Source organism: Haliotis rufescens, unplaced genomic scaffold (genome assembly GCF_023055435.1).
Source record: "Haliotis rufescens isolate VD_foot unplaced genomic scaffold, xgHalRufe1.0.p SCAF_34, whole genome shotgun sequence".
Taxonomy (NCBI): Eukaryota; Metazoa; Mollusca; class Gastropoda; order Lepetellida; family Haliotidae; genus Haliotis; species Haliotis rufescens.
In genome coordinates, this window is record NW_025964046.1 from 3,676,390 (window position 1) to 3,702,093 (window position 25,704).

A 25,704-nucleotide genomic window follows, 5' to 3' on the forward strand; every position below is an offset into this window, starting at 1 on the left:
CGCGAAATGTTAGGTTGTCTAAAAGCTAACAGGGTTTCTTTTTGGTTACATTTTATCATTCATCTTTACATGTGAATTAATGCTTATAATAGGGAAATATTTAGAATATTTTCACCTATGAAATATAACCCGACCGTCGGGCAGGGGGATTTGAAAATCTGGCAGCCCGAGTTGAAATCAACCCGTCTCGGACGGTCGGGCAGGCAGGTATTTCGAACGCTGAGTATATAAATGTATAATAATAAATAAATGTATAGTATAAAATAATAATCATTAACACTGTCAACATGGTCAAACCATGTCAAATAATTTGTTTTATTGTTTCACTGAATATAATAAATAATACATCAAATGCTGACTTCTTATTGTATTCGTGAATAAATATTCATATTCGTTAACTTACCCTATATTCCTGATACTATCGTATTCGCCTCAAAGCGTATTCGGGAGACGAAATCATAACTTTTTGAGTGAGAAATAGCTTTTCACGGACACTGTTCCTGTTTATGAATCTACATATTAATACAAAGTATTTATTTTCATGTTGATCATATTTTATTTAATGTACAAAAGACATGACAGCCATATCTGTATGACCCAACAGTGGCAGTGTTAGCATTGGTCACCATAGTAATAGGATATCCTTGGATGAGTTGCCTGCGGTCGCTGAAGGCAAGAAGCTCTCTAGAAGGTTTTGGGCATGGCCCTCTATGAATTTTTGTCAAATGTAGGCCTGAAATGGTGTATTTTAAGCCATTCTGAGCACAAATAAAGTATCCAGTTAAAATCTTTTAAGTGTTTTTAAGTGTGTATTTCTGTAAACTCATTACTATTTTCTTTATCATGTCAATTTTCATTTATGTTTTGAGATATCATAAGGTCTGACGAACAATTTTCTTTTGTGTAAACATGTATTTTATTATTAAAAACAAGATAGTCATCAATTTATGAAAGGTGAACATTAGGGCTGTTACGATTCACTCGCGTATTCGGTGAATCGAACTGTATCCTTTCATGAATTGAATTCGTTATTCGTGACCAACAGAATCAAATATTCATAATATGCAGTCATTTTCATTTATATACCCTGTATCTAAAAATATACATAAAAGCATATTATATGCATAGATTTCTTGAAAGACAACACTCTTATAACATTTAATTTGACAATATGTCACTGGTCATTGTTGCATTTGAGCAGATAATAGCACCAAATGAGTGAAGTATATAAATGTATAATATGTTATTATTTAACAAACCATGTCAAATAATTTGTGTTATTGTTTCACTGAATATAACAAATAATACATCAACAGCTGACTTTTTATTGTATTTGTGAATTAATATTCGTATTTGTTACGAATCCCATTCGCCTCATAGTGTATTCGTTGCAGCCCTAGTGAACATTAACAACATGTAACCATTCCATCCCTCACGATGAAACTGTCATGAAACAGTTTGAAACTCATCACATCAATTTCAGCCGGTACAATACTTACAGAGATTCCTCGTGAAGCCATCTGACGTTGTAAAGCTCCTTCAATGCAACAGTAGCATCGATGAGGAACTATCCAATCTCCCTCAGCCTGTCAAATAAGAATAGGAATTGTAATCAGGGACAGAAATTGGCACTTATCATGTAGTCCTTGCCAAACTGCCCAATAGCAAAGGTATCATAACGATGAATACAAATTTGCCATTTTCAAGGGTTTTGTTATTTCGAGGACACATAATATTATGAATAAGTTTTGCATGAAGTACATTCTCAATGAAGGTTGGTTGTAGGTTTGTTTTTTTTTCGCATCCCAGTATTTTTCAGTGCGTATTTTTGTATGACTGGAGAATCACTTATTTTACAGATCCTACCAGCTTTGAGCAGAGAAGGTGAGCGTCCTATCGACTACAAAGCCATCATGAAGAAGAAAGTTTGTGATGAAATCGAACAGTTCTTCACCAAGACTGAACTGACCACCATGTCCAATTATGAAAAGCTACGACTACGAAATATGAGGAAAAACTATGAGATGATGGCTGAATTAGGTATTCTGTTGATTTATTAGATTCCATATTTAGCATAAGATAAGTGGTGACAGTAACCTGTGCTTGTTGTAAGAGGCAACTGAATAACTGTTCAAAACTATAGTGGAATCCTGGGGTCCTTCAGACATGTTCCAATAACATGTATAGTTGTTGAATATACTGGGACCCCTAAGTTGAGAGAAGTTTTGACACCAGAGAAATAGGACTTCAGGGTTTCATGCCAGCAGAAAAGGGTGCAGGGTTTCAGATCTGTCCATTTTCTAGGACATTGACTTATTATTATCCAAAATGTCCTGAACATACTTTTCAAATTTGGAAATGATCTGGAAGAATGTCCTCTCAAAAGTAGAAAAAATCATGAAATTTCCTGTTGGCATTTGTCTATAGCACAATCACTGGGGTGTAGTAATTCACAGATTTCAGTGAACAGGGTATGTGATGAAATTATAATTTGCATCTCGTATCATGAGCTGATGGCGTATCACTAGGTCTCCAAGTTGTATCAACAGAATATTTTGTTTGTTGTTGTAAACCCTACTCCACAATATTCCAGCTATGTGACAGGTGTCTGTCAATAATCCGACCAGACAATCCAGTGATTGACATCATGAGCATCGATCCATGCAATTGGGATATGATGACATGCTTCAACCAAGTCAGCGAGCCTGACAACCCGATTCAGTTAATCGCATCTTACGACAAGGATAGTCACCTCTTAAGGCAAGCATGGTTGCTGAAGACTTGGATCTAACATGGATCTTCACGGGTCGTAATATAAGTAATTCCTTTGAGTTAAGAAACAATTACCATTTTACCCAGGCTATTTTTGGATAGACATGACCTTCGTCATGTAAAAAGAAATTAAGAAATAACCAATGAATACCATTCATAATGGGTTGTTTTTTTCAGGTTTACCAGTCATCAAACCTGAATTTATGCGAGGACCCAAGGGCAAGAAGAGAGTGAAGAAAGTCGTCGAGGAGTCGGACAGTGACGAAGAATGGATACCAGCATCAAAGAGGAAAAGTAGCAGAAGTATGTGCTCTAAAATCAGTACTTCGGAAGTAAAAAATATCAGGGTTCGAAATCAATATAAGTCTGCTAGTTGTAGACTTGAAAAATTCAGAAAGAATGAGTGACACATAAAATTACAGTATTATTAATTTACAGTAACTAATGGCTTGGTGTATAATGGAAGAACTTCACTGACTGTACAAATTATGATTAATTCACTGAGAATAGAAATTTTAATTATTCTATTAGGTGTATTATGGTGACACATACTGTTAGCATTACGCTATGAAGTTGGCATGGAGCCATTGTCCTTATAAAATGTGTGACTATTGGTCTGGAAATCACGATTGCAATAACTATTGACATAGAAAGAAACTATTGCTATAACTATTGATATCGAAAGAAACTATCGCGATAACTATTGATATCGAAAGAAACTATTGCGATAACTATTGATATCGAAAGAAACTATTGCGATAACTATTGATATTGCTAGTAACTATTGTGATAAGTATCGATAGTTTTCAGTGTATCATTTTAGATGGATTTTAGAGTTCAATTAAACCTTGGAACAGAAGTTTCCTTTGAATGTGATAACCATAACAACAAATAAAAAGTAAAGTTTGAGATATGACTGATTTGTTTTTTCTTTACCCTAATAATTTAAGAAAAAGAAACTTCCACATTACCATGTGTAAGTTACTACCACTCATAATCAAAAGAAAAACAAATTTGTACAGCATTGCATGTATTTTATTGAAACTGTATGATATGGTAAATACAAACAAACTATCACTATTCCTGACTGAAATCGATACTATTGATCAGAAACTGATTTAACAATCGATTTATTGACCTTAAGTGCTTACCAATAGCAATATATATCGATATTTTGATTTATCGTGACACCCCTAGTCATTATCTTAAAGTTAAGTTAAACTATGGGTATCAAGATGGAAATATAAAGTAGGAAGTGATTAACAATGTACCCTAACCTCCATTATTTCTAATGCTGATAGTGGGTCCAGGTGAAATATCATTGAACAATTTGAGCTTTTTGTATTTAATTGTTTGTAACTCTGAGTCATACATTGCAGCTGTCAAGCCAGTAGCTACATTTAGGTATCCTATCAAAGAGGAGCAGAAAAAGAGAAAGGTAAAGCAGGTGAAGAAAGAACCAAGCGTCAAGGTAATACTGTAAAACTAAGCATTGAAACTGTTCCTCTTTTTTTACCTGCTTTCAGTGAACCTCAAGTCACTTTTACCAGGCCTTAACATGAAAAAGGAAATTTGTTATTTCAATTTGGGTATATTTAGTGACATTTAGTGATTTACGTGTTGGTCTTGTGAAACACTCGTCTGTTCCCCACATAAATAAAGTGTATAATGCCAAATCTTGGTGCCCTTGGTGAAATATGCATCAGAAATGCAGAAATTTGCAGTCAAATAACATCCAAACGTATCAAATACGCAACAAACATTACAGAGATGCTACAAACATAATGAGCAACTTATAAAAATGAGCAACTTATTTTGAAATTATAAACGGGCATTCCGTCAACCTTGCCAAACTCCACGATGACACTTACATCATGATCCATTTGCCATCACACTTTCTTGTGGAAGTATCGCAGTATTTCTGAGTCCTATAAGACTCTGGAACCCACACGACACCAGTTTGCAGGGACTAGATGAATAGTGTTTTTAAATATTTAACTTAAATACCACATGTGTAAAAACTAGTGGGTAACAGAAATTTGAATACCCAGATAGAATTACTGATACCCAATGATTTTAAAATGCATGGGTAAAATATCCACAACACTGAAAGGTTATCTGGAGCTCTGATGGCTGAAATCTTGTTTAAGCTGCACAATACCATCATAACAAGTCGTATGGCCCTTTAACCCAACTTTGCTGTACTGTCCTCACATATCAAGAGACAACATTACCCAATTCAAATCCTTGTATTAATCAATCCTGGAGTTTTCAGTGTGTATCTCCATTCTATTTTAAATAGCATAAAATCTGCACCATAGCGTCGTGTTTCGAAGTGAGTTCACCACCTCCATGGCGCCTACTTTTACCTGACTACAGAAGAATAATTTGATTGGACGAGCATTGTGCCAAACAAATTCTGCTACAAGCAAATCTATGGCGATTGAGTCAAGGGTATGGACAGATATAAATACTGATTCAGTGTTTGCTCTGGCTTAAATTTTCTTGGGGTTCATAAAATTAGGGGTCCCAAACAAAAAAGGAGGGGTCCAATTTATAGCATTATAACATAACATTAACAACAGAACACAGTGGTTGTAAAAAATCAGAAATCTTTTCGCAACTGCAAAATATCAACAAACAGGCAAAGTGAGAGAAAGGTTCACATCAGGGCACATCCTGCTCTCATGACCAAGAGGTTTACATTAAGGGACAAACAATTTCTTAAAAGGGACATTTGATATCAATGAATATTTTAACACAAAATTATCCATGTTAATATGATATCTAATTTCGTAAATGAAAATGCAGTACACGGGTTATCAGCCATTGGTAAGGGGTCATTAGGGCAGCCATTTGTGAATGTTTATATCTAGATCTACCAATGATTTGAAGTTTATGGATTCAGTCAAGTTCAGTGGCTGTTCTAATGCTACTGTACTGAGTAGTGAGTTCATGTTGTAACTGTGACAATGATCAAAGAGTCATAACATAATTGGCATATCAAACGTTTTTTTAGTAAGTGTTTTCAGGATCCAGCATTTCCTTGATAAATCTAGTCAACATGTTTCCAGCATTTCCTTGATAAATCTAGTCAACATGTTTCAGGTGCTGTAAATGTTTAAACATGTCAGTTACACTAATAACGGTTCTGGCAAAATGTGTTTTGCAATTCTTAATATAACTCACAAGAGATTGAATTATCATCAGCTTGATAAGTCTGTTGTAGAATAACTAAATGTTCAGAGTCTGCTAAATAAAAACAATGCTTACATTCAAGTGTTCGCATTTATTCTTTATCATATACAGTATCTCGGTATAGATATATCTCGAAATCCACACAACCTGTCGACTGTTTACTAATGCAAATCTAAGGACGATATATTTCATCGCATGATCGAATACAGGACTCATTGCGATATGTCACAGCTACTTGTACACACGTTAACTTTTTTATGATAGTTTCTGGGATGTTTTTGAAGTGGAGTTACCTGTACCTCCATTCAAAATTGATTAGAAAAAGAACCCATTTGTTCAAACGAAGTCCCTTGACCAAACCTCGGTCGTATGCAAAACACAAAACAGTAAGTGATGTAACCATATAATCCACATAGCCTTACTTACTGCGGTAAATTTCACCAATGACAGGTGAATCACATATTTAATAAGTTTGTAAGCGTGCCCCATTACGATCCATTATAAATTAACTACCGCGATAACATAGCGTACCATCCTACACGGTCGCTCAATTTCGCGTGTCACTGTTACCACGTTCTGAAGTATACCCTTGATGTGCCTGGCTATTTTTAGTTTGACACAAGGTCGGGATATTTTCGACCAATCAGCAAGCTAAATGAATTACGACTATATCCGACCTGCTTAATATGCGGCACCTGATTGGCTGAAGCAAAGCTACGGACCATACCGAACATCAATACATGCAAAACCGAAAATAGACATAGGTCAAGAAACCGGTTTGGATATTTGTCATAAAAAGGGAGAGAATAATGAAACTGGTTTGGTTTAGCAAACGGAAGTGTTAATCAACATGCCTCGCTGTCTTGTTTGGCAACAAATACCTTTATGCAAAGACGTGTGTCTTTGATTTACGATAACAGTGTCAATTCGATATGAAATTAATATAGCCCCAGTCACTGCGTCCACGAGACCCACACATGTTATGCAGGTGCGTTCAAACTCATTTTTGTGCGTCTAAGACGCAAAAAAGCGCTTTTCAGCCAATACTGCTGATTATTCGAGGATGGTATGTAAATTGTAATTGCCACATTTCACTATTTCAGCTCACTCAGAATGTACCTGGTGAGCACAAGTGCCTTATCCATTGCAGATAGTTGTATATTGTACTTTTATATCACGATTGCGAATGTATACATGTTTGATCCTGAACTTGTCAGCTTTGTCTGAGAGTTCAAGTGATGTAGTATCAATAATACTGCAATCGAATGTTGCAGAGAACCGCGAAACCAACAGCCACTGAGACTGTCAGCTGCCCCTACCCCCTCCGACAGAGACCCGACACAAACTACATGATGATGGAAGGCCCTGATGATGACCATTTTCTGTGTAAGTTTGATCTGGAGCATTATTAATATATTCTAGGGCTGGAACGATACCTTTGCTGATGATCTGATATACATATCACAAACAAAACATGCAAAATGTATCATACACGAGGACGGTATCCATTGCTGTCATTTGATTGGCTGCCTTAGGTCATGTGCTTGAATTTGACCAATGACGATCCTTGTAGCAGATTACAACAGAAATTAAATCTCTTTTTGGTTTAATCCATCAAGTACTCTATGGTTCATTGGAATGGGAAATTAGGTGTGTCTGGGATGGACTGAAGGTAATTTTGGGAGATCAATCAGTAACTGAGCCTGTACTTCAAATAGCATTTGCTGAAAATGAAGTATGTGCGTGACATAAGTCCCATTACTCCCAATGTACTGCTGATGGAACGCCTGGATCAATCCTTCCCAGGGGTGGTCTACCCTGCCAGTGAAATCATTGGATGGTGCAGGTGGCACCATAGTCAAATCCTTGCAGATCACTTTTGGAAGCACTATTTGAGACGATATTTGCCAGACTTGCAGTTAAGTAAGTGAGTGAGTATGGTTTTACGCCGCTTTTAGCAATATTCCAGGAATATGGCAGGGGACACCAGAAATGGGCTTCACACATTGTACCCATGTAAGAGGCGAATAACGGGGTCAGGCTAGCTGACTTAGTTGATGCATGTCATCGTATTCCAATTGCGTGGATCGATGCTCATGACACCAATCACTGGATTGTCTGGTCTAGACTCAATTATTTACAGACAGCTGTCATTGAGCTGGGATATTGCTGAGTATGGTATTAAGCAACAAACAAAGAGATAATTTGTGACTATGCCTTGAAGCGGTTACTTTCTTTTTCAAAATTTTTTGGGCGGCTTTGCCAGAAAGTAATTGCTAAGCAATATTAATAAGAAAAGTAGGGCTATTCGCTTTTTGACAATGCTGTGTACATGTCGTGGGTGTAATTTGCGTTTATCTGCCATTTCATTGCCAGTTCAACATTTATCTGCCCCAGATTTGTACTTTTTTATGTAACCATGTGAGACTGATAAGGCATGTAACTGCACAGCAAATTGCAGCTCATTATCCCCCGCCGCGCGAAAGCGCGAAGCGGGGGATATAGTATTCACGACCGTCCGTCCGTACGTCCCACCTGTTTGTTGCCGCGATATCTCAAGAACTAAACACTGGATTGTCTTCATATTTGGAACTATGGTGTATATACAGACTCCGCAGACACCAGTCGGTTTTGGTGACCTTGATCCCATTTTCAAGGTCACAGCAGACAAATCTGCTTTTAGAGTTGGAAAACGGTGTTGCCGCGATATCTCAAGAACTAAACACTGGATTGTCTTCATATTTGGAACTATGGTGTATATACAGACTCCGCAGACACCAGTCGGTTTTGGTGACCTTGATCCCATTTTCAAGGTCACAGCAGACAAATCTGCTTTTAGAGTTGGAAAACGGTGTTGCCGCGATATCTCAAGAACTAAACACTGGATTGTCTTCATATTTGGAACTATGGTGTATATACAGACACCGCAGACACCAGTCGGTTTTGGTGACCTTGACCCCATTTTCAAGGTCACAGCAGACAAATCTGCTTTTAGAGTTGGAAAACGGTGTTGCCACAATATCTCAAGAACTAAACCTCTCGATTGTCTTCATATTTGGAACTATGGTGTATATACAGACACCGCAGACACCAGTCTGTTTTGGTGACCTTGACCCCATTTTCAAGGTCACAGCAGGCAAATCTGCTTTTGGAGTTAGAAAACGGTGTTGCCGCGATATCTCAAGAACTAATCGCTGGATTGTCTTCATATTTGGAACTATAGTGTATATACAGACACCGCATACACCTGTCAGATTTGGTGACCTTGACCCCATTTTCAAGGTCACAGCAGGCAAATCTGTTTTTGGAGTTGGAAAACGGTGTTGCCACAATATCTCAAGAACTAATCGCTGGATTGTCTTCATATTTGGTACTATGGTGTATATGGCGGGGGATATTTCGTCACTCTGTGACAAATACTTGTTTATAGATCACTTGGCCACCTGTACCTGTACAGATTTATTACTTACTAATTTAGTACCGGGCAATAAAATGTATGTCAGAAATATTGTCTGATATCTGTGTTGTTACACCAACAACTGCGGATCATCAGTTCTAGTATGACACTTGAGAGACTCCTCTGCTGTACAATTGTGTTCCAGACTGTGAAGAGTGCAACAAGGAGTATGAGGGTGACTGTCCTGTTCATGGACCTCTACTCGTCGTCATGGACACCCAGGTATGTACAGACATTAAAGTCTCGATGATTTTAATGTAACAGGATTGGAAACATATTTCTGTTTTCACTTGTTTGGAAATATGATCTGCTACATTATATTAGTTGTGAGTCAGATTTTACAGAATTGTTTCCATGAGTCAAGGAACTTTTGTCATGTTGTATTTTGTAGCAATAAATTTATTTTGACTGAATCATTTGGTGCTTGTTGTTGACTGCATTTCATTTTGATTGACAGTTTTTTATCTTGTCCGATGACATACTGATCACGCACATTTGAATATTTTTTTATGTTAAGTTTATGTGAATAATATTCATGATTTGTATCATATTCAGCTTTTCTATTGGACGAGAGGCCAGTCACAAGGGTTAGAACTTAATACAAGCCGGGGGCTACTACAAATGTTCTTGATTTCAACATTGTTTTGACATTACAAAGGCAGTTTATCTTTACCTGAGCTAGTAAAGCTTTTGGGTTTAGTTCTAACCTTGCCAGTAAGTGATTGCAAAACAGATGTGCAGAAGCGTTCAGACATATTTTTCACTAGATCAGGAGTGGAAATTTGCCATTTCCCGACTCCCGGGGCAAGTAGAAATACGAGGTCGGGCAACAAAATCACTTACTTCAACTTGTCCGGAGGCAAGTAATATTGGAAATTACTATCACTGTCTACATGTCTAACTACTGGTAAAATGGTACAATAGATGAGTTGAGAGAAATTTCGTAATCCCGCTTTCGTAACATCACCTGTTTTTTTTCCGTAGTTATAACAAGCGATTTCATTGGATTAAAATTGGTTTCTAATGACGTTTTCTTGCCGAAATCTGCTACAAGTTTCGTGATTGGTCAATTTTAGCACGTGACCTCAGGCAGCCAATCAAATTACAGGAGTGATACCAAGCTCGTGTTTGATAAATTTCAGAAGTTGGCGAAAGATTTTTGTTAAATCGTGTTATTCTGAACGTTTAAGCAGGAAATCACGATATATATTAAAAATTTTGAACTTCGTGAATGTATCGTGCTAGCTTACGAGCTGTGACAAAGATTTTTCATGCATATATTTTTGCATTAAACATCGTGTCGCAGTCGAGAATTCAAGGCGACGAAAGCCAAGATGTCATTTGACTTACATTACACGCGATCGCACGAAAAGATGGAAATAATAACTTAGATGTAAGTTTGATTACTTTTAGATATATTATTGTTGATTTTATTTATTACTTTGTATAATATATTTAAAGATTGTTTAAAACGTCTTTATTTTGCTCTTTGACATGTTCGATGTGGACCCGTTGTCAAAATGTGTGTCCGAGATTTTTATTTTCAATAACATCGCGAGAAATAGTGAATAATTTTTTAATTTATCGATAAAAAATGATAAATTGAAATGGAATACGTATTTCAGACATTGTGAAATGTGATAGATTTAATAAATGAATGATATTACAGGTAGATCCATAAAAATATATACTATTTTGACGTGACTACGGCTTGGCCGGAAAACCGGCCTACGGTGTCTGGGGACTCGATGCTTCTTGGCCGGAAAACCGGCCTACGGTGTTGAAAGAGATAAACACATATTGATGATTTGAAGATTTATTTTGAAATTAATTGGGCAAGTGAAAATGAAATCAGTGAAAATTGTCTTTAAACTTGTCCGATGGCAAGTGAAGTTTTTTTTAAAATTTCCACCCCTGTAGATTCGTAGGGATGACCCATGGTCATTCCATAACACGAATAACAGAAGCGTTGTTTCTGATCATTTAGACCCTTTAGTAAGTTTGAACTCTGCGTCTTAGCATTCATTAGGAAAAGTGCATGCCCGTGTATGAATATCAGGGTTAGAAGTAAACTAAAACGCTTTACTTGCCCAGGTAAGATCAAGTGCCCTTGTTAAGTTAAAACAAAGGAGAAATTGTGAAATGTGTACTACCCTGCAGGGCTAGCAGGCTAGTGTTACGTTCTAACCCTGGAATATCCTCGCTACGACCCATCCTAGTAAACTGCACACCTAAGAAATGCTCACCCAAACCTCACTAACAACTTCATACATCTTTATAATTACCTTTCAATGATTGGCCGGGGCACGGGTGGCCCAGTCGTCTAAGGCGCTGCGATTCACTGTGCAGAGTTGCGTCCCTTGGGCACGCCAGAAACCTATGATTGTGGGTTCGAATCCTGGTTCGCCCTGATTATGTTTCTAGGTTTGTCAGGACCATACCCGTGCTCGTGGGTTTCACAGAAGTGGTAAACGTCTGAGACTTGCATCACTTCGGGCTTTCCTCCCACATTAAGTTGAGAGGCCACGATATAACTGGAATAATGTTAAAAGCGGCGTTAAACCCGACTCACTCACTCAATGATTGGCCAAATGATCAATGATGACTAACACTTGTAATTGTCACATTTTCGTTGACAACTTCTGAAGTCTCTCCGGTCACATTAATTGTGTCGTCCATTTTGATTCCCTGTACTTTATGTAAAGTATTATTCACTGTCACTGTGAGTGACTTACTGAGGTATTCCATCTGAAGTCTCTCCGGTCACATTAATTGTGTCGTCCATTTTGATTCCCTGTACTTTATGTAAATTATGATTCACGGTCACTGTGAGTGACTTACTGAGGTAGTTCTGGTTTGTGCTATGTCACAAATACAAACTGAAATTGTGGATACATTCTTCAAGGTATTACAAGTAATATCTGAAAATTGACACTCATTTTGTGTGATGAGTTCACTGGAGTATTAAGCTTCGTAGAGGGAGGGACAAACTTTGTATGAATGTCATCTCAAGCTCCAACGTTCTAATAGTTGAGCCCTCGCTGAAATCAGCTGTTTTCAATCAGAGGTTGTTACTATGATTTGATACATCTGATTTGCAATCAAAATTGAGGTTTGTCCAGTGTTATGACAGAACTCATGATCATGATTGTATAATTATCCGATATGTACCAACAGGGATTTACCTGGGTTATTTATTGTGTGGGTTCAGTGGACTCACAGTCTTTAACTAATGCCCTGCTGAAACACTTCTGCTAATCTTTTTATTGTACCATACTTTGACCCTTGACCCTTGACCCCGATCAATAAAGAGATATTTTGAAAATACATATGGAATACCCAAACTTAAATGAAACTACTCTAGAAGCATTGAACGTTTTATTGTAAGTTTTAAAATATTGCATGTAGAAATTAATTTTACGTGGTACCGAATTTGGAAATAGTAGCATTCATTGGAAAACATGCATACAAATTTCCCCATCACAGTGGATACACTTTGTATATTTTTGCATCTGTTAAAATTATTCTGTGTATAAGACGTAGGATGTCGTATGCATGAAATGCCTGTACCTGTTCCCTGACAGAAGCAATATTTATTGCCTTTTTATGGCAATTACTTGGACATTTATAACAAATGTTGTCTTTGGATAACATTTTCTTAGCAAAGTACAGATTCTAGTACTTTTGGGGTTGTGTCCCATCCGGTATTCGAACCCACACTACCAGAGTGAGACACCTAATGCCAGCACACAAGGTCAGCATCTAACCCACTCAGCCACTGAGGCTCACAACTGGTAGTCTAGATCACTTACTTCGAGAAGTGTAAATTGGCCATTTTTCTTCTAAATGTACTGACATGTTACAGTGGGATTTGACCGACTATTTTGTCATTTGCAACATATTTAATTTTCAACTTTTCCATTTGACCATGTTCTTACAGTCTCTCAAAATGCATGATTTGCTCTGTTAGCATCCTTGCCATTTATTTTGAAACTGTTGGACTGTGGAAGCAGTATGTTTCTTATGTAACAGGGGGCACGGGTGGCCCAGTCGTCTAAGGCGCCGCGATTTGCTGTTGTGCAGAGATGCGTGCACGCAAGAAACCTATGATTGTGGGTTCGAATCCTGGTTCGCCCCGATTATGTTTCTAGTTTTGTCAGCACCATACCCGTGCTCGTGAGTTTCACCAAGTGGTAAATCTCTAGACCTGCATCACTTTGGGCTTTCCTCCCACATTAAGCTGACACGCTGTGATATAACTGGAATAATGTAAATGCGGCGTAAAACCTGACTCACTCACTCACTCACTCACTCACTCACTCACTTACCCACTCACTCACTCACTCACTCACTCACTCACTCACTCACTCACTCACTCACTCACTCACTCACTCACTCACTCACTCTTATGTAACAATATATTCTGTTCTGGGCCCTGTTCCATGGCACTAGGATGATCGTAACTCTCATCCTTTGACATTGATTTACAATGGTTGCAGCACTCATTGTTTCATGGAACGGGGTCCAGATCATTAGGATTTTATTGTTCAAAGTTCAAATTGAACAAAAGGATCAAATACCGTATTCGACATAATAAGCGCCCAGGGCGTTCTCAAAATTAGAAATGGGGGCTCTTATTAGAATATTATTTTGGTGAAAAACAACAGAGTTGAAAGATCTTACATTTCATGGTTTATGCTGACAGCCTGAAATGTTTATATACGACAGATATATTTTTCTAGAATTTAATTTCCCATATTTAAGGGTGCATCTAACATACGTATTATACAAGAATAAATATGTCTTGTGTACATTGATCAATCGGAAGGGGTGCTATTTGGGATTGTTCACTAGCCAATATAAACTGACGTCCAAAAGAAACTTTACCAGAGTTTGAAATCACTCTTGCTCAAAAACAACAAAACATACATGCATGAAGTAAAGTGTATTGAGAAGATCAATATATCAACATAATCAACATTGAAAATGACAATCATACCGCGACCGAGAATGACGTCAGAGCCCCCCCAAAGTTGGGTGTGGTACAAAACTCGAGCTAACAGAATCATGGACAATAGGCAGAGTACATAATCAATCGCTCAGGTTCAATAACAAGTCATTAGTAGCGTGTGTGACCACCAAATGCCTCAATACACGCAAAAACTCTTCGACGCACAGAAAAAGTCAGTCTGATGAGGTCACGTGGGATTTGATGCTATTCTTCTTGGAGGGCCAAGATCAGTTCTTGCCGGTCGGCTGGAGAGTGTGGTCGTTGTCAAACACGATGATCCATCAAGTCCCAGAGGTGTTCTATGGGGGACATGTCGGGTGAGCGTGCAGGCCACGGCAGGACGTTGACGTTGTTGGCTGCGAGAAAGTTAGTGACAATTCTGGCTGTATGGGCTCTAGCGTTGTCATGCTGATAAATGACACCACGTGGCTGCTGTTGGAGAAATGGTAGGACAACTGGACGAAGAATGTTATCCATGTAACGCTGAGCTGTCAAGTCTCGTCAACGATGACCAGCGGTGTCCTCTCCTGCCCACAGATCCCTCCCCACACCATGACACTCCCTCCACCATATGGTACGACCTCCTGCACGCAACACGCTGCCGTTCGTTCACCCCTTTGGCGGTAAACACGTTGTCTTCCATCGGCCCTAAACATACAGAATCAACTTTTGTCAGTGAAGACAACCCTCTGCCAGTCACGTTGTTGCAAACGTCGTACAGTCCTGGCCCATCTCAATCGCAGACGACGATGTTGCGCTGTTAATAGCTGTCCTCTGTATGGTCTAAAAACCCTGGTTCCATGAGCCCTGAGTTTCCTGGCCACTGTCTGTCGACTAACCCTGTGACCTAAGGCATTTGTCGCCGATAACGTCACTGTCGGGAAGCGATTTCAGAGGTGCAAGGTACACAATACCGGTCATCATGGGGCGTGGTCACCCTTGGTCTGCCTGTTCTTGGCCTGTCAGCGGTCCGCCCTGTCTGTCTGTAACGTTGCATCAAGTTGGTAATGGCAACATGGGAGCAACCGAAGGTTCTTGCAATATGGGCGTGGGTGGCTCCCATCTGTACCATACCCAAGGCTTGTTCACGTTGTTGGACTGTGAGTCGTGGCATTTCTTTTGTGTTTTTTTTATCACTGTGGATGTCTGACTTGCCGTTGCAATCGTTTTATACCCTTACCCGCACATGCATTTGCAGTTGTCCGTGGTGCATGTGTGTTTCACTTTTTCGCGTGTTATCTTGCAAACATGTAACAGACTATTAACGTTTTCTGCATACACTATTGTTGTATTTAGGTTATGTGTTTTAGATAGACTTCATCGGGAAAAAAAATTATACTTTGTCTGAAATTTATATTTTCAGTTGGTAAAGTTTCTTTCGGACGTCAGTTTATTAGCAAATATCGCCATGGGCGCTTATTAGAGCGGGGTGCTTATTACGTTGAATACAGTATTTGATTATCAAGTACCACAAGTCTCAGAAAGCTGAACCTTTGTGTGCATGATAATGTCTATCAAGAGTATCAAGGCATCTTTGAAGGCATTCAAATTTGCAGGCGATTTTGCCGAAACAATTTTTTTATTTTTCAGATCCTGTTTCATGGAATATATGTAAGAGTTTTAGATCCTATATTTTGGATCAAAGTATTTTTATTGCTTGTTAGAGGGATATGCATGATCTGTGAAGTTGTGAACAGTTTTTCACTTGAAAGCTATTTCTTTAGCATCCTTGTTTCTGTATGCAGGTATCGTCACCAAGCAAGAAGGGTGAACGAGCTGAAAAGACACTGCCACCAGGTCTAGAGATAAAACCTTCCTCAATCCCTAATGCTGGCCTGGGGGTGTTTGCCATCGCTGACTTCCCCACACGCACAAGGTTTGGTCCGTACGAGGGAGACAACATCAAAGATGCTGATGTGGCACACAACTCTGGATACTGCTGGCAGGTGCTGAACTTCTCACCACAGCCACATTGTGCAATAGCTAGTTAGCTCACTTAGTCCAAAGGACCAAGATGAGCTTGTGCCATATTGTATCGTCTGTGTTACGGCAAATATTTTTTCAAAGGACTTTTTCTTCTGAACCACTTATTGGAAATTAATGAAATTTGACCAGAAGCATCCCCAGGTGGTGATAGGTTGGAAGTCCAGATCAGAAAAGTGTTAAGAGTTAATAGTTGATAAGAAATACTATTATATCAGACTCTGACACTAAGAAAGGGGTATATTGATCATGTGAGGGGGTATGTTGATCCCGAGGAGTATGTCAATCCTGAGATGGTGTGTGTCGACCCAGTGAAGGAGTATGTCGATCCGGAGAAGGGGTATGCAGCGTTAGAAATTGGCACTAGTCCTATAGTCCTTGCCAAACTGCCCAATAGTTAGGGTATCATAAGGACTAGTAGACACTTGCCATTTTAAAGGGGTTTGCTGTATATTATCATTATAAGGACTAGTAGACTAAAACAGTTAGTTTCTACCGCTGGTTATGTCTATCCCTTGAAGAATGTCTGTCCGTCCCTTCAAGAGGGGTATGGATGTCGATCAATTACTTCTAAAAGGAATTCTTGATCCCTAGATGTGGCATGTCAAGCCCTTGAAGAGGAATGTAGATATTGATCATCCGATCCCATAGGGGAGAGATGATCCCTGGAATTTGGATGACTATTCCATGGAGAAGGGTATCGATGTCGATGTGTAGAATCTAGCTGTTGTTGATCAGTAGATCCTAATGGGAAATGTCTATCCCTTGAAGTGGAATGTCGACCCCTAGGAGAGAGGTTTTGATGTATTGTTTTACACTGCTTTACCTGTATGCCAGCAATATCACGGCAGGGAACCCCAGAAATGGGCTTCACACATTATACCCATGTGAGGAGTTTTAACTCTTTCAACAATCCAGAAATGTTTACTGCTGGGACACCGAGACCCAGAGACTCTTGTGTGATAGATGAAGCCAACATTTATCAAAGAAAATATCTGCTTCTAAGATATCTTTGTACTACTAATTTCGTTGTAAATAGAAAATGTAAGCTAACATGTTGTTAACGTCCATATTAAGGACCAAGGAAGCGAAAACTTGACGATTTTCGGCAAATATAAGATTTCATAAAATCCAAATAAAGAGTTGTGTACCATCAACCTGGAAAAGGGCCTCCCTACATAAGTGAGTGAGTGAGTTAAGATTTAACGTCACATCAGCAGTATTTCAGCTATATCGTGACGATCTCCCTACATAAACAAGCATACAAACTCTTCTTGCCACCACGACCATAACATGGGATACACAGTATAGCAGTGCGCATGTGAAGGGAAGAACTGCTATATTGGATCACATTGTTTTAAAGGGGCACTGATTTAACGCAATCCTCGGGACTGGTGGTTGCCTTTGTTATTGTTTTTTCCCTTGAGTACCCGGATGATATAGCAGAAACCTAGACTAGTTCGAGACCTGTGCTGCGCCATTCGTAAGCGCATTTGTCACTTTTATTGATAGTATAAGGGCGTATGGTCACATTGATCAACAAAATGAAATACAGATTTGGAAATAATAAGTTATTTTACAAATTGACTGATTATATGTCCATCTGTATTATTATTACAACGAATTCCAAACATTTTTATGTTTAATATCATCACCAAGAGACTGAAAATGTTACGATGAAAAGTACATTTCAATATTGTTTGGCTTCTAATCCTACATAATAATCTATTATGATGTTTTTAGGCATTTTTGATCGTCTTAATCAATTTTAGTCAATCTGTTAATGAAATGGACGGATTTTTCAGTCTAAATGACTGAAATATTTACACATTTCATAAATTGCCTGAGAGAATCACATTTTACAAATTGACTAATATATTCACGCTTACAAAGGAAAAGACTTGAGAAAACAACGTCTATCGCGCATCAAAGAATTTCCATACCAAGACGTAGAGAAACAAGAATGAATCTGTCCAATGCTACAGAAAATGAAGGAAATCAAAATGCAAATATCATAATTAGAACCTACCAAATTTATGTGTATAAGTTTAGGAAGCTTCCTTGTTTGAGGAATGTATCCGTGAATATCCACACAAAGGAAAAATATTCAACACATCTGCAGCTGTACAAAGAAACTTATTCGATGTCGCGTGTCTCTGTAACAATCAAATATTTTAAAATATGTATATCTTTATGGATATCATTATAACCCGTGTTCGTTTCTCAACTGATCACTTAGATTGTTTCAAGTGTTTCACATAGGTGTCAAGTCTCAAAGGTCGGCTGAGAAAGTCCACGTGACAACTATTTTCATAACGTCCACTGTTCCTAAAAAAATCCATTGATTTAGATAACAATGAGCAATCAATCAACGTATTAACCCTTTAAACAAAGTATGTTGTTTTTACATCGGCACTTGACGCCATGATATGAGTGTATTTCCTTTGTTATAGTAAACCTAGACATGTAAACACTCACTTTTGACATAACCATTGTGCAAGATAACTGATTATTTAATCAATGTATTTTCTTTTAATCCTTTGATGACTAGAAACGACCCCTTGATTTACAAATAAAAGTAAATCACCTGATCATTGACCTCTTGCTGGGCTGCCAAGTGCATATTACATAACAAACATTTCACCTCACTTCAAACCTGAATTTAGATTGAATAATTACCCCACACACAATAAATGCCAAATGGGAACCTTTGTCAGGTAATCTGAGTGGTGCTACCACTAATTATACCTGTAATCTGAGCATCAAGTGAATGACGACAAATACACAAGTGTAGGGTTATACCATAAAACGTGGATGACAACAAGGGAGTAGTAATCGTATTATCGACGCAATACGAAATCCGAAAATGCTTTCACTGCATGGATACTTTTTTTAATTATTAAACTATAACAATCAGGGGTATTTCCAAATGACGACATCCGATCAGCTGCACCGTTCTTTCTGCTTTAGGCTGAAGAAATTAATTAACATGCGCCCTTTGTCGAAATCTTTTTAGATCACGGTTAACCAATCAGTGTTCAAAAATGAGTAAAACAAATATTACCTCCAAGTTTATTAAGCTGTCCTTGCAGACGGTAGCCCAGTCTCTGGTCACGCTCAGTTGCGTTCCGTATCATCCTGGTACTCATGGGGAAAAAACAATAACAAAGGCAACAACCACTCCCGGGGAATTGCTTTAGATCAGTGCCCCTTTAACTCTTTCAACACCGTAGGCCGGTTATCCGGCCAAGAAGCATCGAGTCCCCAGACACCGCAGGCCGGTTATCCGGCCAAGCCGTAGTCACGTCAAAATAGTATATATTTTTATGGACCTACCTGTAATGTCATTCATTTATTAAATCTATCACATTTCACAATGTCTGAAATACATATTCCATTTCAATTTAACATTTTTTATCGTTAAATTAAAAAATCATTCACTATTTCTTGCGATGTTATTGAAAATAAAATTCTCGTACACACATTTCGACAACGGGTCCACATCGAACACGTCAAAGAGGAAAATAAAGCCGTTTTAAACAAATCATTAAATATATTATACAAAGTAATAAATAAAATCAACCAAAATATATCTAAAAGTAATCAAACTTACATCTAAGTTATTATTTCCATCTTTTCGTGCGATCGCGTGTAATGTAAGTCAAATGACATCTTGGCTTTCGTCGCCTTGAATTCTCGGCTCGGACACGATGTTTAATGCAAAAATATATGCATGAAAAATCTTTGTCACAGCTCGTAAGCTAGCACGATACATTCACGAAGTTCCATATTTTTAATATATATAGTGATTTCCTGCTCAAAACGTTCAGAATAACACGATTTAACAAAATTCTTTCGCAAACTTCTGTAACTTATCGAACACGAGCTTGGTATCGCAGCTGTAATTTGATTGGCTGCCTTAGGTCACGTGCTCAAAATTGACCAATCACGAAACTTGTAGCAGATTTCAGCAAGAAAGCGTCATTAGAAACCAATTTTAATCCAATGAAATCGCTTGTTATAACTACGAAAAAACACCAGTCGATGTTACGAGCGTGTAGATAAAGGAATAAGCTTTCCAGCGATGTGTCATATGCCATTCTTCGACGAACGTGTTATTCACTCGAAACCTCGAAAACGGGGGTATTTCTTCATTTTACTGAGCGGACAGTCGCTGTTATCGGGAAATGGGTGATGACAGAAACTATTTATAATTCTTTTTAAAATGATTTTCCAATTACGTAAACTATGAAAATAAAACAGAAATAGGTACGTGGATATTATGAAATCATATATTTGCCGAAAATCGTCAAGTTTTCGCTTCCTTGGTCCTTAATCTGCATGTTAACAACGTGTTAGCGTACATTTTTTATTTACAGCGAATTTAATTATGTTGTAAATGCATTATTTTAAATAATGTGAAAAACATAACTTTCATATTTATAAACCATAGGATCAGACCTTTCAAATGGTGTATAACATGTAGTAGCAAATATATTTTACAAGCAGGTATTTTCTTTGATAAATGTTGGCTTCATCTATCACACAAGAGTCTCTGGGAACTCGGTGTCCCAGCAGTAAACACTTCTGGTTGACTGGTGTTGAAAGAGTTAAAGTATTATAATCACTTTATTTTTATGAAAATGGAAATAAAAACGAAATGTGCAGCGGACTGTATGATGATGCAGGTGGTGCCCCGAGAACCAAGACTGTTAATTTTATTTTTTTTAGCCTAAACTGCCGACAACGTACTTTGTTTAGGTTTCTTAGGCAATGATGGGCCATGTTCAATCTCCTAGATTTAGATTTAGAGTGGCAATCAATAATTCATTTCTGATGTTTTATTTGTAAAGTTGAAAGTCTGAGTCCAAGAGGTTCATGCTCTGGTTACGACAGTCACAACATTAGGGGTGAGTGTCTGACACAGACAATGATTGCTTGCACTTCTCACAAGTAGGACGTAGTTATTATCCATATTAACTTAAATGAGACGTTAAAAGCGGTGTTAAACACAACTCACTCACTCACCGTTTACGAGACTAGTCAGACTAAACAAAACCCAAACTATTCTCTTCATTTCAAAACAAGTCTCCACACCAAGGCGATTAGAAAGACAATGAGTATGCTGTGGATGTTATGTGATCAAATTGTGCGGGAATCCAAATGTTTATGGTGTAGCCAAGGTGACGACTGGGATATTTTGGGGTGAGGTTTGTTACATGCCAGGATCGAAGAAGAAGGAAGACCTGCTTGTTTGGTTGGTTGTTTACGCCGCACTCAGCAGTATTCCAGCTATATGATGGCGGTATGTAAATAATCAAGTCTGGACCAGACAATCCAGTGATTGACATGAGCATCGATCCACACAATTGAGATACGATGACATGCATCAACCAAGTCAGCAAGCCTGACCACCCGATCCCTTTAGCCGCCTTTTACGTCAAGTATGGGTTGATGAAGACCTGACCCGTAAAGATTCCGGGGTAGAATAGGTCTTCAGCAACCCATACTTGCCGTAAAAGGTGACTATGCTTGTCGTAAAAGGCGACGAACGGGATCGGGTGGTCAGGCTCGCTGACTCTGTTGGTCCATGTCATCAATCCCAAATGCGTGGATCGATGCTCATGATGACTCGACTCGATTATTTTACAGACCGCTGTCATATAGCTGGAATATTGCTGAGTGCGGCGTTAAACAACAAAGAGAGATGATGAAGACCTATTCCTGAAGCTGAAACATTTACATAGACAGTCCAGCACACTATGATATATGTGGTGTTTGTAACAATGGTGTCTGTCTGTGACTTAGGAAGACATGCATTAATAGGGCATAGTGTGTGATAGTATGTTTAAAAAAAGTGATTTTCTGCAATATGGGTACGTTTCTGCATCAAGAGTACGATTCTGCATAATATTCTGCAACATGGACTGATTTTCTCATGGTGTTTCAGGTCTGTGTGGATGGTCGAGGTTCTCACTTTGTGGATGCTGCCAATGTGGAGACTGCCAACTGGATGAGGTTCGTCAACTGTGCGAGGACAGAGGATGAACAGAATGTTACAGCATATCAGTTTGAGGGAAGCATATACTACCGATCATACAAGCCTATATTACCAGGTGAACTTCCTGTCTGAAATAGCCTTTCTTCATTTGACTATCTAAAAGACCATTTCAAAATCCTCTTTTTTTCAGTATAATGAGCTTGTCACCATGAAAAGACACATATTCACCTAAGTTTTAATTTGATTAAAAATTAGCTAAAATTATTGTAATTGAGAAAATAAATACCAAACTGTAAGTCAATTCTAGGGCAACATTTAAGACATCTGAAAAATATCGGAAATAAAAGAATCTGATAATGGCCAGGGTGGTTGCTGATGGTAGATATGTATGATCCAACCACTCTGTTTTGTTTATTAACAGGCGACGAGCTGCTGGTTTGGTATGGACAGGATTATGCAAGAGACCTGGGAATAAGAAGAGAGGTGAAAGTGCATCATTCAAAAATTCCAGGTGAGTTTTGCCACGAAAACAAGAATTATTTGCAATCCTTCCTGACACAGATACTTACAATTTGTTACAATACAATAAATTGTACTTTGACAACTGTCATCGTATATAGAGAGGTAGTTTCTGTGATTTTGACATACACTAATGGCAATGAGACAATTTCCTCAACTTTGGATGGGACATTTTTGGATAACAAGTCAGTGTCCCAGATAATGAACGGATCTGAAACACTTAAGTCCTCGACTTTCACCACTAGTCTGAAGCTGAAGTCAAGTAAATGTTGAATATGAGAGGTTTACTAAATGTTAGTACACACATAATAGTATTTTACAATATATTTCACGCCATTTGATTGTCCTAATGGGTCGATATCAAGAGAGAAATCCATCCAGTACACAATTCATTTTGAATTACTAATAAAAAATGACTAGATTTAGGAGAAACAATAATAACTTCACAGGCTGTTGATTCGGCCGCAGAAAGTAACAGTTTTTTTAGTCCACTAATCCTCAAAATGATAACAGATAGAAAAATCCTTAAAAATGGCAAATTTCTACTAGCCCTTGTGATCCCTTTACTATTGGGCAGTTTGGCCAGGACTATAGTGACTAGTGACAGTTTTTAACGCTGGTTTATTTAATGATTAACAAATACAAATGTGTAGACAACAATTCAGAGACCAAAACATCTGTCTGCGCTATGATGCAACTTGTCCCATCCATTCTATTATTATCCGATCAGGAAACATTGTTAGTGGATATTTCCAAATTTATTTTCAGTTTCTGGAAACAAAAACTTCAAAATGATTGTTTAGGCAATCGACACCATTTTGTGATCTTGTTTTATATGTGTGATGTTTTTCCTTCCACCAATCACTAGTTAAATTGTGGCACTTTCAAATACAATGTCTAGAGCTTAACAATATAAAGGCACCAGATTCTGTGTCCTGTGCTATATTATTATTATTATTTATCAAATTGATCAGTGTTGTGATGTGATGAAATGCGTTATGTTTTTTATATATTTGTGTTCTTAACTTCCAGATATTTACCCTTGTGATAGCTGTTATCTAAGCTTCCATTCTGTTGGCTATCTGTGGAAACACATGAAGAACAAACACGAGGGTCGGGTCACTGATCAGATCTGTGCCATGGCCAAGTTGTACGGATACAGTGTCAGAGATTTCACGTTCAAGTTGGGTTCTGGATTCATCTTTGTGCCACACTCAGCTATGGGAGAACAGAACCTGAAAAACAGACAAGAATGTGTAAAACTGGAACCCACAGTTGATTCAAAGATCCTACAAAATGATTGTTACAATACGGAAGTTAGAAGAAAACATTTTAGATCAGCTCAAGTGATATCTTGTCACAAATGTGGTAGGGCCTTTAGTCATTCAGTGTCTTTAGAGAGGCACACATGTGTGATCAGAGAAAGACCTTTCAAGTGCAGTGAGTGTGGGAAGGGGTTTACAGTAGCATGTAACCTGCAGAACCACATGAGATGTCACACTGGAGAGAAACCTTTCAAGTGTAGTGAGTGTGGGAAGGGGTTTACATTAGCACATCACCTGCAGAACCACATGAGATGTCACACTGGAGAGAAACCTTTCAAGTGTAGTGAGTGTGGGAAGGGGTTTACATTAGCAGGTAACCTGCAGAAACACATGAGATGTCACACTGGAGAGAAACCTTTCAAGTGTAGCGAGTGTGGGAAGGGGTTTACAGTAGCACATCACCTGCAGGGACACATGAGATGTCACACTGGAGAGAAACCTTTCAAGTGTAGTGAGTGTGGGAAGGGGTTTACAGAATCAGGTCACCTGCAGAAACACATGAGATGTCACACTGGAGAGAAACCGTTCAAGTGTAGTGAGTGTGGGAAGGGGTTTACAGTAGCATGTAACCTGCAGAGACACATGAGATATCACACTGGAGAGAAACCGTTCAAGTGTAGTGAGTGTGGGAAGGGGTTTACACGAGCATGTAACCTGCAGAGACACATGAGATATCACACTTGAGAGAAACCTTTCAAGTGTAGTGAGTGTGGGAAGGGGGTTACACAGGGGGACTCTCTGAAGAATCACATACAATGTCACAGTTGATTAAAATTCTTCATTTGGTAGTGCAATATGAAAATAAGCATGGTAGATTTTGTTTACTAGATAAGTACAATACTTGATTGGAATTATAGGAATTCTTTACATTCTAAAACAAATAAACTCCAGCCATTGTTGGATTTATGATTGTGTACAGTCTTTTAATAATATATACATTTTGTTATGTGATTGAAATTGTTAGGCAATTATATTGCTCGATGAAATGTGTACATATATTTTTTTAGAAATAAATTTAAAAAACTCAGTTCTGTTCTGTCTTCTTGATGAGAAATAAAACCACCAAACGACAAGCTACATGTAGTTGCAGTTTGAAAACAACACCCACACACTATCTTCTGCACATTGCTCTAACCTTTATGTTAACCATACTTTATTGCAACATTTCTGGGATGTTTCATACATTCTACGTTTTGTATGTTTACATTTTGTAAGTCTGTACTTGTAATTGTAATTGGTGAAATATGTGTGAAAGTCAGTACCACAAAACCACAATTCGTCACGTGCAGGGCGTGCTTATCGTGCAGTGGGAGTGATATTTGGACTGATGCCAGATTCCTGGCGGCGGTAAATTTCTGCTCAACAGTGGTAAAAAAAAGTAGAGATTGCTGCAGAGCATCAATAGCTCCGCAATATAATGTTATGTGCAGAGGAAGGA

General features: G+C 38.3%; 1 protein-coding gene across 1 annotated transcript; it reads left to right on the forward strand.

Moving 5' to 3' along the window:
- Positions 1 to 1,872: 1,872 nt before the first annotated feature.
- On the forward strand, positions 1,873 to 25,293 carry LOC124148318 (histone-lysine N-methyltransferase PRDM9-like). The gene is made up of 9 exons (XM_046519344.2): positions 1,873 to 2,040; positions 2,950 to 3,075; positions 4,152 to 4,243; positions 7,245 to 7,356; positions 9,573 to 9,649; positions 16,184 to 16,384; positions 22,372 to 22,537; positions 22,844 to 22,933; positions 23,974 to 25,293. The coding sequence occupies exons 1-9, from the start codon at positions 1,914 to 1,916 to the stop codon at positions 24,948 to 24,950; spliced, it is 1,968 nt and encodes a 655-aa protein (XP_046375300.2). The 5' UTR covers positions 1,873 to 1,913; the 3' UTR covers positions 24,951 to 25,293.
- The last annotated feature ends 411 nt before the right edge of the window (positions 25,294 to 25,704 follow it).

What these genes read in the sequence shown, in the direction of transcription:
- LOC124148318 (XM_046519344.2), top strand. Translation starts at nt 1,914, where the DNA reads ATGAAGAAGAAAGTTTGTGATGAAATCGAACAGTTCTTCACCAAGACT. An exon ending in TGATGATGACCATTTTCTGT is followed by an intron (nt 7,357 to 9,572) that starts GTAAGTTTGATC and finishes ATTGTGTTCCAG; the next exon opens with ACTGTGAAGAGTGCAACAAG. An exon ending in ACTCTGGATACTGCTGGCAG is followed by an intron (nt 16,385 to 22,371) that starts GTGCTGAACTTC and finishes ATGGTGTTTCAG; the next exon opens with GTCTGTGTGGATGGTCGAGG.